General features: G+C 44.8%; 1 protein-coding gene across 1 annotated transcript in view; it reads right to left on the bottom strand.

The window, feature by feature from the left end:
* LOC134367152 (G-protein coupled receptor 143-like) overlaps positions 1–17865 on the bottom strand; it is a 188941-nt gene that overhangs the window by 16248 nt on the left and 154828 nt on the right. The window contains exons 6-8 of the mRNA XM_063083797.1: positions 7196–7304; positions 5955–6072; positions 4182–4422 (exon numbers count right to left, since the gene is read on the bottom strand). Of these exons, the coding sequence (XP_062939867.1) occupies positions 4182–4422; positions 5955–6072; positions 7196–7304 (468 nt within the window). The remainder of the gene's footprint in view (positions 1–4181; positions 4423–5954; positions 6073–7195; positions 7305–17865) is intronic.

The following is a 17865-nucleotide window of genomic DNA, read 5'->3' as shown; positions in this document are numbered from 1 at the left end:
GATACCTTTTCAGGTTGGGTTGAGGCTTTTCCTTGCACTTCAGAAGATGCTACAGCAGTAATGCATGCTCTCACCTCAGGAATCATCCCTCATTTTGGCTTGCCCAGCAGCCTCCTGTCTGATAATGGCCCAGCATTCATTTCCCAGATTACACAACTCACAGTACAGGCCTTACATATCAAATGGGACTTACATATACCATATTGGCCTTGGTCATCAGGCAAAGTAGAAAAAGCCAATCACGTCATAAAAACACACCTCACCAAGCTGTCCATGGAACTTCACCTCCTTTAGACTCAACTTCTCCGTTTAGTACTCACTCACTTGCAAGTTGACCTCCCCAAACCCACTGGCCTCAGCCCTTCAAACTTATGTATGGCAGACCCTTCACCCTCACACCTCTCCCTTCCAGCTCATTGCCTTTAGGCCAGTATCTCCCTACTCATTAGGGATCTTCTTCAGGAACAGGCCAACCTTCTATTACCTCATCCTTTCCCCACCACCCCCTCAGACTTTAAACTGAGCCTGGGACAGCAAGTGTATATTCAAACCCGAATCCCAAAGTCTCTCTCACCACGTTGGGAAGGGCCTTGTACAGCACTTCTCACTACCCCCATGGCAGTAAAAGTACTAGGAAAGGCCCCTTGGTATCACTTATCCTTGGTAAAACTAGCACCTGAGACTTTACCCAAAGAATCTGTTAACACCAAGCCAGAGGGGGCCCTCTGCTCAACCCCAACCCAACATCTCCTTACACTTCATCCACTTTAGGACCCACAAAATTGAAAATCTCCAGGACCTCCACTCTTCCCCCAATCCCAGAAGAAGGATGATCTTTCCCCTGGTAATTGTCCTTTCACTCTTGCTGGCTCACTTCATGTCTTTCACACAGGAGCTGCTCTAAGACTGGTTCTGACCCACCACCTCCAGTGTTGAAGATGCTCTTGAGTGGGTAACTGAGTTAGCCTGGCAGGGTGCCTTCTGTGATTACAGCCCCAACAAGGTTACCCTCTACTCCTTTTTCCTACTATGCACCCTCTCAACGTCTCAGCCCCTGAACGCTTGCCTTTTCTCTTCCTCTTGCTTCTTTTCCTAACAGAGACATGTGCCACACCCTGTTCACAATGTATAACCAAGGTCTTGGTGGGTGGAAGGACACTTTCCAACCTTCTGGGTCAGCCACCCAGAATCTTCAGGGGAACCCTACAGGACACGTTCACATCCCTGACATACGTTCCCACAACATGCTATGACCAGACAATAGCCAATCATGTGCTTATGGGGTTAAAAAATACTGGATAGCTCTTTCCAAAGGGGATTCTGCTGGAGTCCAGTGCTCACCCAACAAAACATTTCCGCTTCACCTAAACCACTCACTGAGGCTATAGCAATGGGGGAGGACTTCAGGACAAAACACGTCAGACCCCTGACCATGATGGGACTTACCTTCCTTCTTGGTCCCTGGCTCTTTCGGTGTTTCTCTAATTTCTTACAGGAACATATGCAGGCATTCACCAACCAAAAGGTCGCCAAATTGTTCCTGGGAGGAGGATATCAGCCCCTGAGAACTGTTGACCCTTCACCAGAATACAGCCTCCCTCCATGAAACCAATACTCCACCACCTAATTGTTTTATTTATTTCCTATCTTTGCACATCTCCAGCAGGAAGCAGCTTCAGAAGAATGAGACCTTCACCCCTTTTCCCTTCTCTCTATACTTAAAAGGCAAGAATGGTGGATCTTGGATGTGACTGGCACCATCCTGGACGTAACTAGTGCCATTTTTCACACACTCAGCACAAAATGGCCACCAGCTTTTCCCTTACAAGAAACCTCGTCGTTTCTGAGAAATAGAAACCAGCACCAAACCCCTCCACACCAGCACCAAACCCCTCCCTGGTTACATCAGCCTTCCTTACAACCTATGTAAGCCCTCCCACCCTGACTCTGGTTGCTGCTCTCCATTTTGAGTGCAGCCTGGCAGATTCTTTTCCTTTGCTAAAGCTTGGTCGGTACCCGGCATTTTGACTCACTTTCTTTCCATTACCAGCGCAGATAACATGTTGGGGAAAGCAAAGTTTTGGATCCAAGCCTCTGAAAAGGCTAATCATTCTGAGACATGATTTGGTCTGTACTGGGGCCACTGTGCCTCCCCAAGGGACATTTGTCATTGTCTAGAAACAGTTTTGGAAACTGCATCTAGTGGGTAGAGGCCTGTGAAGTATGCATAAAGCAAATGTACTTCACAGGGCCTGGTTTTCCAAAGCCTTGTAGTTTCAAATATTGACCTTACAAAAATCGGGAAATTTTCCCCAGGCTATTGAGTCTCTGTTGTAAGATAAAGAGTTGTAACACAGCAAGGTTGCTGGCTCAAAGACAGACAAGTGACTGATTGATATGTAAATTTACTGGGAAGCAGCTGTAAAAAGAGAACATTTGCTAAGATCAAGCTTTTGTTGGTGGATCACTTAATTGTCTAATGGAATGTCATCTGACTTCTTTTTACTGAAAGTCACCAGGCTATATTGTCACGCTATAACCCCACCTATGTCTCTTGCTGTAACTTCCTGGGCTGGAGAATAAATACAAGAAGGGAACCCCAATTCATGGTTAATTTCCCAAATGAAAGGAATGCTTCTCTCTTGAGGGTTCTGGGAATAAACCACTTCAGCGCTTCTCACTGCTCAGAAGAGATGGGCTTTGAGTAATCCTTTGTGGCTCCATCAAACAGGGGAAGAGAGGTGACAAATCCATGGGGGGCAAAGCAACAGAGGCCAAGAAGCTGCTAAACATTCTACACCGCATGGGACAATCCTCAGGACAAAGAATGACCTGGTGCTAAGTTCTAATAGTGCCAAAGTTGAGAAACCCTGCTCTGAAGGAAGAAACAGTAGGTGGTTAAGGAGTTGACAGTGAACTAAGTTCCATTTCAATCCAGTCCCAATGACCAACTGAGAATAAGCAAAGCAGCATTTATGTCCCTGAATGTTTTTAAAAATCTAATTCTCTCAGTTCTCTCTCCCTCCTTCTTAGACATCCAGTAGGCTACTATATAATTATAGCTACCAAATGCTTCCTCTTAAAAGATCAATTTCCTCGTACGTTAAAATCATTAAGAATCCACAAATGTCAAAGTGGTGATTTTCAAAATTTTTCCTCTCCAAAAGGTAGTTTCTTGCTAAAGCAAAACCTTACTAGAAACCTTAAGACAAAGAGAGATGAGGAGAATATTAGCAAAAATTTATTTCATAAGTTGCAATTTGAATTTAATTAATGTTGTTATCAATTAGAACTATAAGGACATTTTACTCAACACAAAATTCTGAAACCAAAAACTGAGGCAAACATTATGATCTTCTATCAACTTGAACATCTAACTTTTTCAGCGGTTTGATTTGATTGCACCATATCAAGAAAATCTAGTTTTAAATGGCTAAGGAGCTGAAAATGTAATGGCTTTTAAGCAGTCCAGCTTGCCATCTCAGGACAGTCCTCACTTAAAGAGGGTAGGAGAACATTATTCTGAGCTCCACATACAAATGAGCTAACTGGTGTCAAGGTAATGAGTTGATGGGTTACTGTTTGGTAGCCAACACATTTGAGCATGCATAATTCTGATCACAGATTTTCACATGAATGTTGGAATGGTATTTGAATCACTTATTAGATGCCTGAAGCACCACGTTAGGGTTCCACAGAGCACGATGGGAAGACCACAGCGCTAGTCCCCACATGGAAAGAGTAGATTAGGAGAGCCAGCACCGGCTGATTGCCTTTCATGTTAAATGAACTTAAATGAGCTGGACAAATGAAACTGCACCTGTAATCTAAAGAGGTCATGTCATAATATGCATTGCCTCATAGCCAATGTGAGTAAGGGATTTAAAGTGACAAATTATCACACATTCAAAAATGCCATCCAGCCCAAGAGGACCAGTTATAATCAATACAAGGCTACAGTGCTTAGTAACTAAATGAAAGGCACCATTAAAATATTAAAAGGAGAGGTGGATGATGAAATGTAAGAGTAGAGTCAATGTCAGCTATTGTAAATTTCCGTTTGTGCCCTGAAGTTGGCTGTAGACATCATGGATATCCTCCAGTTTCATCTTGTTTGATAAAGGATTTCCAAGCCCCAGAGCTCCCCAGCCTACCTTCCCTGGCCTACAGCAGGGCTTTACCTTCAGACAGCATGCTCAGGGCTTCGTCAGAAGTGTGTCCACTGACACGTGCCATCCTGGAAGTGGTGTTTTCACTGGGCACACAGGAGCCCACTGGGGACGGGTAAGTTCCCTCAGCGACAGAGGTTGTCATAGATTCCCACTGGATCTCCTTCCGGGGAGCCTGAAAATCCAGGCTGCATCCTGTCCAGCCATAGAAGGCCAGAGATAAGAGGAATCCTTGGGCTGGATTCAGTATCCCCTGGGAGAGAGGGAGGCAAGAAGACACATGGCACTCAGCGCAGTACAGCAGGAATTAGAGCATTCTGTCCTCAAAGTGCTAAACCGGGCGGCCCTCACTGAGGAGTGACCTCTTAGTTAGTTGGTTTGGCGCAAGGTAAAGATTGGCCCTAGTAGGTGCTGTACCTCAAAGCGTGCCTGAAAATAGGGGTGGAGGAGCTGGCTGGTTGGTCCATTGGTTAAAGCATGGTGCTGATAACATAAAGGTCCAGGGTTTGATCCCTGTACTGGCCAGCTGCCAGGAAAAAAAAAAGTGGAGGGGAAGAGTGGAGGGGAGGGAAGAGAGGAGGGAGGGGAGAAAAATGGGGAGAGGAAGCAGAGAAAAGGAGAAAGGGGCATGGCCGGCCTGTGGCTTACTCGGGAGAGTGCGGTGCTGATAACACCAAGGCCATGGGTGCGGATCCCATATAGGGATGGCCGGTTAGCTGACTGGCTGAGCGTGATGCTGACAACACCATGCCAAGGGTTGAGATCCCCTTACAGTTCATCTTTTAAAAAAAGAAAAAAGAAAAAGGAGAAAGGGGGAGGGGAAGGGAGGGGGAAGAAGGTGGGGGGAGGTGATCCATATGACCCAGGCAATGGAACCAAGCACATTCTCGCCTCTGCCTAAGGTGCTTTGCTCTCCTGTAGCTTTCTACCTTGCACTGTCAACTCAGAATTTGATTTAACAAATGTTGTTCAGGCAAAAGTGAGTCTGGGATACATCCCTCCATTTGTGTGGTTCCCTTGGTTAACTTCATGTGTTTGGTTTGTTAGCTTCAAACCAAAGCACAGGGACTGAGGAGGCTAGTGCTGTCCTCATTTTAAGGTTCTTGTGAATCAGATCTTTCCCAACTCGGAAGCAACGTAAGCATTAATTCTGTGTAGCACAGACTGGACCTCTCCGCCAATGGAGACTTCAGCTCATGCATGCCTTTCTTATTATAAATGTAATATAATCAAAACACCGGGGGAGAAGTCTACCCATGGCGCTTCCACCCTATTATCATTTCTTGTATTTCCAGCCAATATTTTTATATACATATGTGTTTATGTAGTTGTAACTGGTATAATTTCATATCCTACCTTGTCCACTTAATATCAGAAATTTCATAAGAGTCATTTAAAAAATCGGGGTAACATTCCACCAGGATGAAAGACTATAATTCACTTAACCATCCCCCCCCCTTTTTTTTCAAATTTGGGTTTCCTATAATGCTTTATAAATATGGATAATGCTACTAGAAATTTCTTCATCCCTATGGCTTCTTCGTGATCTGAAATACTCCTTCAAGATAATTGCCTGACAATTTTAATGCACTGTGCCAAATTAATTTACCAGAGTTGTATCCATTTAATAATGATCCCAATAATGAATGAAACCTGGTAGCTTAGCACACAAAGGCCAGATATAGGTAGCCCAGGAAACTATTCAACTCACTATATATTTAAATGACAATACATCATACTTCTGCGTATTTTTTTTTCCAAGCTTAAAATTTTAAATCTACCTACCATAATAAACCACGTGGTCTTGGCTGCACTTCTCACACCTTTCAAAGAGCCTCCATTGATATCTGGTTGCATTTCAAGATAGAATAAAAGGCTTTCATTGATGATATTTGACAACCAACTGTTAGAAAGAAAATGGCCCATGGGTAAAGAGAACATGCAACAAAATTCACTTTTAAATGCTGAGGTCAGGGAACGATTTCTACCAATGCCTAAAATTCCTAATTCCTGGTGGAGGGAAGACCACTTCAGCAGTAAGAAACCACAAGGAACCAGCACACCAAGAATTTAACTTAAGAAATGTAACTCCTCGTAGTCTAAAGCAGAGATCAGCAAATCCTTCCAATGGTAACACTCAGTGCCACTTCAGGGTATAAAGTTCTAGCACCGTGTCAAATAACCCAGAATTCATTCTTTGTTTGAGGAGTAACCCGAAGTTTCGATGTAGACCAAAACAAATCTTATTTTGACATTTTATGCTGGAACTTTAAAATGTTACTCTTGGGGGTCAGTGTAGTTTGATATGATGAGCTGAGTGTATTTTTAGTGAGAGATAATTTAAGTCTCTCCTAGGAGGGTGTTCAAACAAATCTCCTAATATCAGATTAGTTATTAAGACCATAAAGGCTTGCCCTGTCCTGCAAAGTGTTGAGTTGCTGCAGTGCAGGGTGTTCTAATTTCCACTTGTTTTGCACTGGCTACAGGTCTACTTTCAAAGCATCCACCTGTCCTTTTGGGTAGGACACCAGTGATGAGGAAAACTGAAGAGCAAAATTGCTCAGCCTGTTCTCTGCCCTTCGTGACTGAGGTATGAGTCTTTAAACGGAAGATGTGCGCTTGCTCCTCTGTGAGATACAGAAAATCTGGTGTCACGATTGAGGCACATGGGTGGATTTAGAAAGTATGATCAACTGCTTCATTTCCATTAATCCCAGCAATGGGATGAAACACTGGATGCATATGGTGGGGACATTTCAAAACTAAATCCGGGAGTTCTTGTTCTAAGAGCGTTATATATAATTTGAGCACCTTTGATATTCTTCCAGAAATTCATACACTCTGGACTTGCTCCCCTGTCCTCCATGTATTTCCTCAAAGGGCACCTACCACTGTTTCAAAGATTTCCTCTCCAAAGTCTCTTCTCTTTGGAACTTCCAGGTCACACTTGGAAAAGCAAAACGGCAAACCATTTGCATATCCCTTACCACAAGCAATAAAAAAAAAAAAAATAGAAGAAAGGTTACCAAATAATTAAAACCAGCATTATTTTGAAAAATCGGATCTTGATCACAGCTCCCATCCATCGCTCGTTCTCCGTGTAAAGGCCTTGTCGTCCTTTTAGTAAAGAGGCCACTGGGAGGAACAGAAGGGAACCACACACAGTGTTCATTACTTCTGTTTACTGAGTACAGAGAGCAGAATCAGAGCAGATGTGAACCCATAATCAAAACCAGAGAGCATGAGGCAAAGCAAGCTACTGACCTCCATGCCTCACAACTTCCAAGTTGGAGTCCTCCTAGACTCTAAGGAATATATATTTTTAAAATTTTTACTTTGAAGCAATGTTAGATAGACAGACTTAAAAATTGCAAAGGTAGCTCAGAAAGCTTCTGTATACCTTATACTCTTTGCCCAGCTTCCCCCAGTGTTAACAATTTACACAACCACAGGACGTTTGTCACAAATAAGAAATTAACAGTGATCTGAACTAAACTTCCAGTTTTATTTGGATTTTACTAGTTCAGGGACTATAGTTTTAAAGGTTTATTTTCTCTATTATAAAAATAATACACACCTGTTATTTTAAAATACTTAACTATTTTAAGTTTCTCCTTATAGACAAGTTAGAAAGTATAAAACTTTACAGAAGAATTAATGACCCATGGTCCCTCCACCCAGAGACAACCACTGTTAACGTTTTACTGTATTTCTTTTCAGTCCTTTTTTCTATGAGTCATTTTCATTGGTTTGATATACTTAAATCACTGCTTTTTACTTAATTTTGTAAGAAAAAATCCTCTGTTTAATGCACCATATTTAAATGTAGATATAAAAAGACTGGTCCAAAGAGCCGCAATAATTTCCTGCTCCTAGTGGTAGAGTACTTTAAACAATGTTTTAAAATTCTAAAATCAACAGCTGATCCTCAAACAACCTTTCTGTTAAGGCAAACTTCCTTATGCCCATTCTGCCCTTGAGGGATCCACAGCAGCCCGAGGAAGCTGGACACTTGCTCCAGGTCACACTTCCTTGAAGAGGTGGTAGGGGCTGGAATGGAAATCCCCAGTCCCAGCCCAGAGGTCTTTCCCTAACATTCTACTGACTCACGATACTCCTCTTATCCAGTTCTTCCCATTGCATCTGGCTCATTTTCTGTTTCCTGCCCATCTGAGAAAAGACACAAGCCAAGAGCATCATGGGACTGACCAGGCTCCAGACTCCTCAGTCTTTGCTGCATCCCTTCCCCCCACCCTTCTCTCCCCTTCTGCTCCTACCTCACCTCCACAGTTTCCTAAGGCCATTCCTGGGAGCCTCTAAGGCGTGCCAAGGGCAGACCCAGGATGAGCCCAGCACAGAAATGAAAGGTCAACTTGTCCTGGCCTTGAGCTAACAAACGTTGACAGAGAACGTGTGTGGTCCATGACTAAACAGGCTTGCTCATTTTCATTTCTTAAACCTGTTTACTTTATCCAACTGTATTCTGCTTATGCCTCTGGAGGATGATGAATGGGATCCACTGTCCTGGATAATTCCAGAAGGATGACATGCCATTATCTGAGCCCCAGACATGGGGTCCTACCCAGTGTCCATGTACCCGGAGAACTTCCCTATTATTTACCTGCCGTCACTGTCTTTTGGAAAAGGATGGGGTTGGTCACAAGGACGAGGAGCAGTGGCAAGTACGTGGTGACATAGAGGGGGATGGTGTGGTCCAGACCCCTTTCACACTTGAGGGAAGAAAACTGAGTCATTCTTCTTGAATGCAAAGCTTTGGCTAAAACATGCAGATTTATGTGGAAGCCGAGATAAGAGGGTGAGGGCGAAAAGGGAAATGCACAAATCTAATTCTGACCCTGCCGAAAGGAAATCAGACTCATTCCTCATGTCTGAGAACAAGCAATAATTTGCAGGAGAATAAGGAAATCAATCATGTTTCTGTCTCGTAAATGGGAGGACCTGTAAGGCATTTAAGGAAAAGACACTCTGGGGTAGAGGATTCCCTACATGGGGTCTCTTCAAGGAAAAAATCACAAAATTCAAGTAGAAACAAAGGCACTCAACTAGTTAGGTTTTGAGCACTTACTACATGCTACACATTAGCCAGCAGCATGAATAACATCTTGTCTCTCTCCCTGAGCAACTCAAAATACCTGAGCTTCATATTTCAAAGGAAATTTGTTCTCATGATTATGGATATCAATTGTTTCTGTGATTCTTTTCAGGGAAAAGGACAACGTTTTATACTGATGAGTCATAGGCATTGTCGGTCACCATAGGATGTGTGGGGAGCCACACAGTGGATGTTACCAAGTAGGAACTATCAGCTAAGAAATGCATAATGTAGGAGAGAAGAAAAATGGTGCAGAGGCAGAGAGAACCAAGGCAAAGGGGAGAGAAGATGGAGCAGGCCCAACCAAAGGGGCAGGCAGAAAAGCAAATGACAGCCAGCCCCTGTGGCCACAGAAGGTGAAATGATAAAAACAAAAGCACTTTTAATATTCATGGACCATTCAAACCAAAAGGAAAAAAATGGCAGAAAATATGAAAAATCAGGCAGGAAAAATGCAATACCCATCTTGCCATACGAAGGATTTCCATGCTGCCACCTCCTTTTTAATAGGCACTTTCATCTTCAGCTATGAAGGCCGCAATGCACTCTGGAAAGGCTCAAGGGGAGAAAGGGAGACAAGGAGCAAGAAAAGTGGGTCCACTGCCAAAACAGAATGTACATGCAAATGAGAGTGAGCCTGCGAGCATGAAGGACGTCGAAGGCTCTAGGTTGGGAGATGTGAGGACTAAGAGCTGATTTTGGATTAAGATGCTTCCTGAAGACCTGACAGCACCTCGGGGCACCTTGTGAGCCCCCCAGCAATCACGCCCTTAGGCTCAGATTCCACTTTGCCAGGGGTCTCCAGGGTCCCACAGGTGAGGGCAAGCGACAGAAACTCCCTTTCCAATTACGTGCGTTCTCTTATAACAGCTGCTGACACTCTATCTGCCCTGTTCAAGTTCTCCAGGAAAGAGAGTGGACGAATGGATCTACACGGAGCTCCTGTGAGTATTCACCGTTGATAAGGCAAAACCAGTTTGGAGACCGCTAACTGAGTAGCTGAAAGAAATTGAAAAAGAAGGGGGAGAAATGATCTACACCATGGGCCAGCAATTTTTTTTCTGTAAAGGGACAGATAGTAAATATTCTCTGCTTTGTGGGTCATACCACAGTCTCTGTCACAATGACTCTACTCTGATGTTGTAGTGCAAAAGCAGCCATAGACAGTACATAAAAAAATGGGCTGTGTTCCAATAAAACTTTATGTACAAAATCAGGCAAAGGGCCAAATTTATCCTGAGGGCTGTGCTGTGCTGATCCCAGTCCACACAGCCCTAAAATCACAGGTACTGCTCACCTGTTTTCCAGTTTTCCATAGGAAGTTAGAGTATATGTCCTTGCAGGTGCCTTGAGGCCTTGTAAATGGTTGCATTGATGGGATTTTAAACTTGAAGAAATGCCTGAAACAGTTTCAGTGGCCACATCTTCCTGCATCTGTGTTCAGGATAGCCAAGAGTGCAGGATGGAAGAAAAGGGAGAAAGCGCAGGAAGCAGAGGCACAGAATTAGCTCCTCCCAGAGCTCCCGTTTGCTTCTCATCTCGAACTCCTGCTTAAAATGTTAAACTCACCTGCTCCTCCAGAGGAAGCGTGAAGAATAAGAATTAAAGAGTGGGCATGAGGAAGCTTCACCAATACGGAGAGGATAGACCAAAAGCTTTGCATACGTGCTGTGAGCACGCAAACGAGAAAAGCAGAGGCCGGGAAGGAAATCACGGGTGCAAGGCCCTGCAGCAAGCCCTCCAGGTCGTGATTGTGAGTGGCCTCACATGGCACAAGACAAAGGGGTGACCTGCAAGGCGACCCCTGTGGGTCAGGGAATGTCCATTTCCTGCAGAACACAGAATGGGCCTGGGGTTGGAACACCTGGGCTGCCAGGCGTGCTGGCATACCTGGACACAGAAGGGTAGTAAATCATGACAGCTCCCTCCAGGCAGAGTAGGGTGACCAAGCCCCAGGCCATGATGTGGTACAGCAGGATGGTGCTGGAGAGGAAAAAGCAGGCAGCAACAGCATAGGGGGACAAAAAAGTCCCCAGTGAGACCATCAGACTGCTTCCATGACCTGGAAAGGTCAGGGAAGTACACACACAGCAAAACCCTTCTACAGAGAGTGTCCTTATGTTGCTACTGAGGTTGTGGATTGTTGTTTTTTGGTTTTTCTCAATTAAGGTGAAATGGATGTAACATAAAATTACCTATTTGAATGTGAACAATTCAGTGGCACTTAGTACATTTGCAATGTCATGCAACCACCTCTGCCTAGTTCCAATGCATTTTCATCCCCCCAAAAGGAGACCCCATACCATTAAACAGTCACTCCCCATCCCCCCACCCCCAACCCCTGGCAACTGCTGCTTCCTGCTACTTTCCATCTCTGTGAATTTGCCCATTCTGGACATTTTATATAGATGGGATCATACAGTATGTGGCCTTTTGTGTCTGGCTTCTTTCACTTAGCATAATATTTTTGAGGTTCATCCATGTGACACAATGTGTCAGAACTTCATTCCTTTTTATTGGTGAATAATATTATGCTACATGGTTATATCATATTTTGTTTATTCATTCATTCGTCAATGGATATGTAGTTTGTTCCACCTGTTAGCTATTGCAAATGGTGCTGCTATGAACATGCATGTGCAAGTGTTTCTCTGAGTCCTTGCTTTCTTTTCTTTTGGGTCTACATCTAGGAGTGGAGTTGCTGGGTCAGATGGTATTTCGACATTTAACTTTTTGAGGAACCACCAAACTACTTCCTGCAGCAAATGTACCGTTTTACATCCCCACCAGCAATGTACAAAGATTCCAGTTCCTCCATATCTTTGTCAACACTTGCTATTTTCCACTTTTGATTTTAGCCAACCTAGGGGACTGGCTGCTAATTTTGAGACTTGACCTAAATGGGACCCACTTTCAATAAAACCATGGAATAGACAATTCCATCTCTAGTACCCTCTGAACAAATTTTTCAGTTCCCATCTACTATATACTGAATGTTTGTGTCCCCTCCCACACATAAATTCCTATGTTGAAATTCTAACCCCCAAGGTGATGGTGTTAGGAGGTGGGACCTTTGGGTGGAAATGAGGTCATGAGGGTGGAGCCCTCATGAATGAGATTAATGCCCTTATAAAAGAGAACCCAGAGAGCTCCCTCATCCCTTCCACCATGTGAGGACACAGTGAGAAGGCACCATCTGTGAACCAGGAAGTGTGCCCTTATCAGACACCAAATCTTCTGGCACCTTGATCTTAAACATCTAGCCTCCAGAACTGTGAGCAATAAATGTCTGTTGTTTATAAGCCACCCAGTCTGTGGTACTTTGTTAGAGCAGCCCAAATTAGCTAAGACAATATCTCAGAGTCCTGGTACCTGTGCCTTGCTCCTCTCAATCCTCCAGGCCCACTCAGCCTCCCTCTTATCCACAGCCTGCTAGCCTAATCCCAGGAAGATGCCCTGAGGCCAAAACACCTGGTGATTACGAGCAGCATGATCTGGGCCGAACCCTCTTCTCAGAGCCTTGGGATGCTCTTAGCCACAGGAAAGATAAAACTCTCAATGGCTTGCCTGTGCCACTATAGTCAGGGCCAGTGGACATCAGGCCATGCAGCTGTCCCAGAACTGTAAACCAAATAAACTTCTGTTCTTTATAAATTAACAGTCTCAGGTATTCTGTTACAGCAACACAAAAATGGACTAATGCAGAAAATTGGTACCAAGGAGTGGGGTGTTGCTATACATATAGCTAAAAATGTGGAAGCGCCTTTGGAACTGGGCAATGGGCAAAGGTTGGAGGAGATTGGAGGACCTAAAAGAAGACCAGAAGATGAGGGAAAGTTTGGAACATTTTAGAGATTGGTTAAATGGTTGTGACCAGAATGTTGATAGAAATGTGGACAGTAAAATTCATGCTGATGATGAGGTCTCAGGTAGAAAAGAGGAACTTATCGGAAATTGGACAAAATACCACCTTTGCTACACCATAGTAAGGAACTTGGCTGCATTGTGTTCATGCCCTAGGACTTTGTGGAAGGTGGGACTGAAGAACTGTGAACCAGAATGTTTGGCAGAAAAAAATTCTAAGCAGCAATGCATTCAGGAAGCTGCATGGTATTTGCAATAACCATAACTCAGCAGTTATGGCAGAAAAGGCATGATGTAAAGCCAGAATTTAAAAGAGAAGCAGAGCGTAAAGACTTAGAAAATTTGCAGCCTGGCCATGTGGTAGAGAAGCAGAGAGCAGGAGAAAAACGCAAGGGTGAAGCAGATAGACTGGTTGCTAAGGACATTAGCTTGGTGGTAAGGCAGCCAGATGCTAACAGGCAAGACAATGGGAGAAAAGCCATGATGACATTTCAGAAATCTGGAAGGGCACCTCTCCCAACACAGACCCCTGAGGCATAGGAGGCCCAAGGTGTCCCAGAGAACAGACCTGGGGCACCACTTCCCTCAGGGACCCACTCCCTGCATCCCAGCTGATCCAGCTGGAGCATCCCTGCCTCAAGCAGCCCCAAGTGCGGTTTGTGTAACACCTCTGGAGAACAGAAGCTGGAAACCTTTTTGTGAAGGTTAATTCTAGGTGCCAACTTGGTTAGATGAAGGAATGCTGAGAAACCTGGTAAAACTATCTTTTCAGGTGCGTCCATGAGGGTGTTTCCAGCAGAGATTACTATGAGAGTCTGAGTGGACCGGGTGGGAAAGACCCACCCTCAGTGTGGGTGGGAACCATCCAATCTGCTGGGGACCCAGAGAGAACAAAAGACAGAAGAAAGAGGTGAAGCTCTCTTGATCTGCTGGAGCTGGGATAAACTCTTCTCTCCTGTCTGTGGACATCAGAGCTTGAGACTCTTCAGCTTTAGGGATCCAGGACTTACACCAAGAATACCATCAGCTTCCCTGGTTTTTAGGCCTTTGGACTTGGAGTGAGCCACGCTACTGGAATGTAGCTTATAGACAGCCTATTGTGGGACTTTTCTTCATAGCCACGTGAGCTAATTCTCCTAATAAATCCCTCTCATATAACTATAATGTATTCTATTGATTCTGTCTCTCTGGAGATCCCTGACTAATACACTTGGTGGCATCCACATCATGTTAAGTCTTCAGGCTGGCAGAACATGAGAGCTGTGGAGGTATGGCAGCCTCCACCCCAATTTCAGAGGATGTACAGAAAAGCCTGGGGGCCCAGGCAGATACCTGCCACACATGTGGAGCCACTGCAGAAGCCATCTACTAGAGCAATGCCAAGCAGGAAAGTGGGATCGGAGCTCCCACAGAGACCCCCCCCAACAGAGAAATGTCTAGGAGAGCCAACACAGCAGGGCTGCCACCAGGACCCCAGAGCTGTAGGGCCACTGGCAACATGGAACACCCACCTGGAAAAGCTGCAGGCACCAGTGCAGCTCAATGGGCTATGCCTTGCACAGCACTGGGAGTGTGGCTGCCCAGTGCTTTGGGGGCCCAGATGCTCCATTGTGCCCAAGATGCAGGACTTGGAGTCAAAGAAGATTATTTTGGAGCTTTAAGACTTAATGTCTATCCTGATGTGCTTTGGGCTTGTTTGGGGCCTGTTTCTCCTTTCTTCTGGCCTAGTCCTCCCTTTTGAAATGGGAATGTGTAGCCAGTGTCTGTTCCACTATTGTATCTTGGAAGTAGATAAATTTGGTTTTGATTTTTACAGGTTTGTGGCTGGAAGTTTTGCCTTTGGTCTCAGATGAGACTTTGGACTTTGAAGTTGGTGCTGGAACAAGCTACGACTTTTGGGACTGCTGGGATGTAATAATTGTATTTGTATGTGACAGTGACATGAGTTTGGGGGGGCCAGGGGCAGAATGATAGTTTGGATGTCTTGCCCCCACCAAAACTCACATGGAAATATGACCCCAATGTGGCAGTGTCGGGAGCTGTTTGAGTCATGGGGTGGATCCCTCATGAATGGATTAATGCTCTCCCTGGGGCAGGGGGGATTAATGAGTGAGTTCTCACTCTATTAGTTCCCATGAGAGCTCGTTGCTTAAAATGACCCTGGCACCTCCTCTCTCTCTCTCTCTCTTGCTTCCCCTTGCCATGTGATCTGCTTGTACCCACCAGCTGCCTGCTACTTTCAGCCATGAGTAGAAGGAGCCTGAGGCCCATGACAGATTCAGCTGTCCCAGAATCATAAGCCAAATAAACCCCTGTTCTTTATAAATCACCCAGTCTCAGTTATTCTGTTATAGCCACACAAAAACGGACTAACAGGCCCCCACTGCTTTCTATTACTTATGATATGAGGCTGGCCATCGAGTTTGAGGACAGTAAGGACAGGAAATTTGAGGACAGGATGTAGGAGGACAGGGAGTGTGAGGACAGGAAGTTTGAGGACAGGAAGTGTGAGAATAGTTGGAGGACAGGAAGTCTGAGACAGGAAGTGCAAAGACAGGAAATGTGAGGACAGTTTGAGGACAGGAAGTTCAAGGACAGTTAGTGTGAGGACAGTTGGACTACCAGAAATATGAGATAGGAAGTTCAAGGACAGAACGTTCGAAGATAGGAAGTATGAGACAGGAAGTTCAAGGACAGGAAGTATAAGGACAGTTGGAGGACAGGAAGTATAAGACAGTAAGTTCAAGGACAGGAAGTGTGGGGACACGAAGTTTGAGGACTGGGAGTTTGCAGACATGAAGTGTGAGATCAGTTGGAGGAGGGAGTATGACAGGAAGTTCAAGGACAGGAAGTTCGAAGACAGGAATTGTGAGGACAGGAAGTATTAGAAGAGGAAGTTCCAGGACAGGAAGGAAGACAGGAAGTTTGAAGACAGTTAAGGAGACCCCAGCAATGGGGTCATCTTGTGCTCAGGAAGGTTGGAAATATTTGCTGGACCATCAGTATGGTCACTCTAGGAACTTCATTTGGCTGCACATTATTTAGAGAAGAGGGGCCAATGATAGGAGAGTCTTCCTACACTCTTAACCTATACGCACAGCCTTCAGGTATGTGCAAAGGCAATGCTGAGTTCAAAGGAATGAAGCATTGACATACGCAACAATGTGAATGGACCTCAAAACATCATGCTGAGTGAAAGAAGCCAGACGCAGAAAACCACATATCACATCATTCCATTTATATGAAATGTCCAGAAGAGGCAAATGCATAGAGACAGAAAGTAGATTAGTGGTTGCCAGGGGATAGGGTATGGGGGGATGGAGAGTGACTGGTAATGGGTTCTGGGGTTGTGGAAATGTTCTAGGGTTGGTAGTTATACTAGTAAATATATTTTGTGAATGCAATAGACAGCACTGAATCTTCCATTCTAAAGGGTGAATGTTATGGTATATGAATTATATCTCAATCAAAAGAATAATATAGAGTTGTGTCAGAGTGATGAATCTCACTCAATGTCCACTGGCTGAGTGTTTATTGAGCAAAGTTTCTGCCTGCGGTAGGCACTGGAAACACTAAGAGCAACACAAAGCCCTGCCCTCATGGGGTGACAATCGTGAGAGGGTGACATATAAGAAGCAATGTCCTTGCCCCTCTGGCTGAGGAGGGGGCAGCCACAGAAGCCCTGGTTTAGGTGAAGAAGATTTTACATGAAATCAAGTTCAGAGCTATGATTAATCTAAGAGGTGAGCTGATGTTTATAAGTGAAAGTGGCCAAACACTTCGGATAGCCCCAATAAGGGCCCCCAAAGACGTCCACGTCCTCATCTCCAGAGTCTGTGAATATGTTCTGTTACATGGCAAAAGAGACTTTGCAGATGTGATGAAGTTAAGGATTTTTGAGATGAAGAGATCAACCTGGATTATTCGTGTGGGCCCAATGTCACCTGATGAGTCCACAAAAGCAGAGAGGCTTTACCAACTGCACAGAATGAGAGAGAATGGAAGTGTGAAGACTTGACCCAGCATTGCTGGCTTCGAAGACAGAGGAAGGGGCCACAGCCAAGGAATGGGGGCAGGTTCTAGAAGCTGGGAGCATGGTGTGGCTGGAGCAGGAAGAATGAATGAAGGAGGATAGAGGGAGGACTTGTGGTGAGGTCCCTGTGGGTCACAGGATGGTGTTGGCTATTGTCTAAGTATATTGAGAATGCACTGGAAGACTCATCATTTTTTCAAAAAAAGTACTGCAATAAAGAACAGTCTTAAAGTTTACAAAACACAGAATATGAAGGCTGGGTGGCTGGCTCAGTTGGTTAGAGCACAGCCTTGTAACACCAAGGTCAAGGGTTCAGATGCCTGCACCTGCCAACCACCAAAAAAACAAAACAAAACAGAATCTGAAGAAAAATTCAGTAAGAAAGTGGGGAGGTAGCTTTGGGAAGAAATCAGCCAGTGGCTGTGACTCCAAGTTTTGGGGGAGATGACAGAAAGGGAAGAAAAGGGAAGATTCTTGGTTTTGTCTGGTCTCTGTTTACCGCCTGAATCTCCGACATGGAAGTGAATCCAGTTGGGTCTGGAGCTAAACTTGCCCTAAATCTGGGGATTCGCAGAAGAAGGACATGAACCAGGGGCCCTGTCCTTGGACCCTTCATCCCCCAGAGAGACCTAAGGCCACATCAGTGCTGGCTTCACCTGATAAGTAAGGAGCTCCTATCCGCACTC

This window comes from Cynocephalus volans, chromosome X (assembly GCF_027409185.1).
Source record: "Cynocephalus volans isolate mCynVol1 chromosome X, mCynVol1.pri, whole genome shotgun sequence".
In the NCBI taxonomy this organism is placed as follows: domain Eukaryota; kingdom Metazoa; phylum Chordata; class Mammalia; order Dermoptera; family Cynocephalidae; genus Cynocephalus; species Cynocephalus volans.
This window is presented reverse-complemented; position numbering and strand designations above follow the sequence as displayed.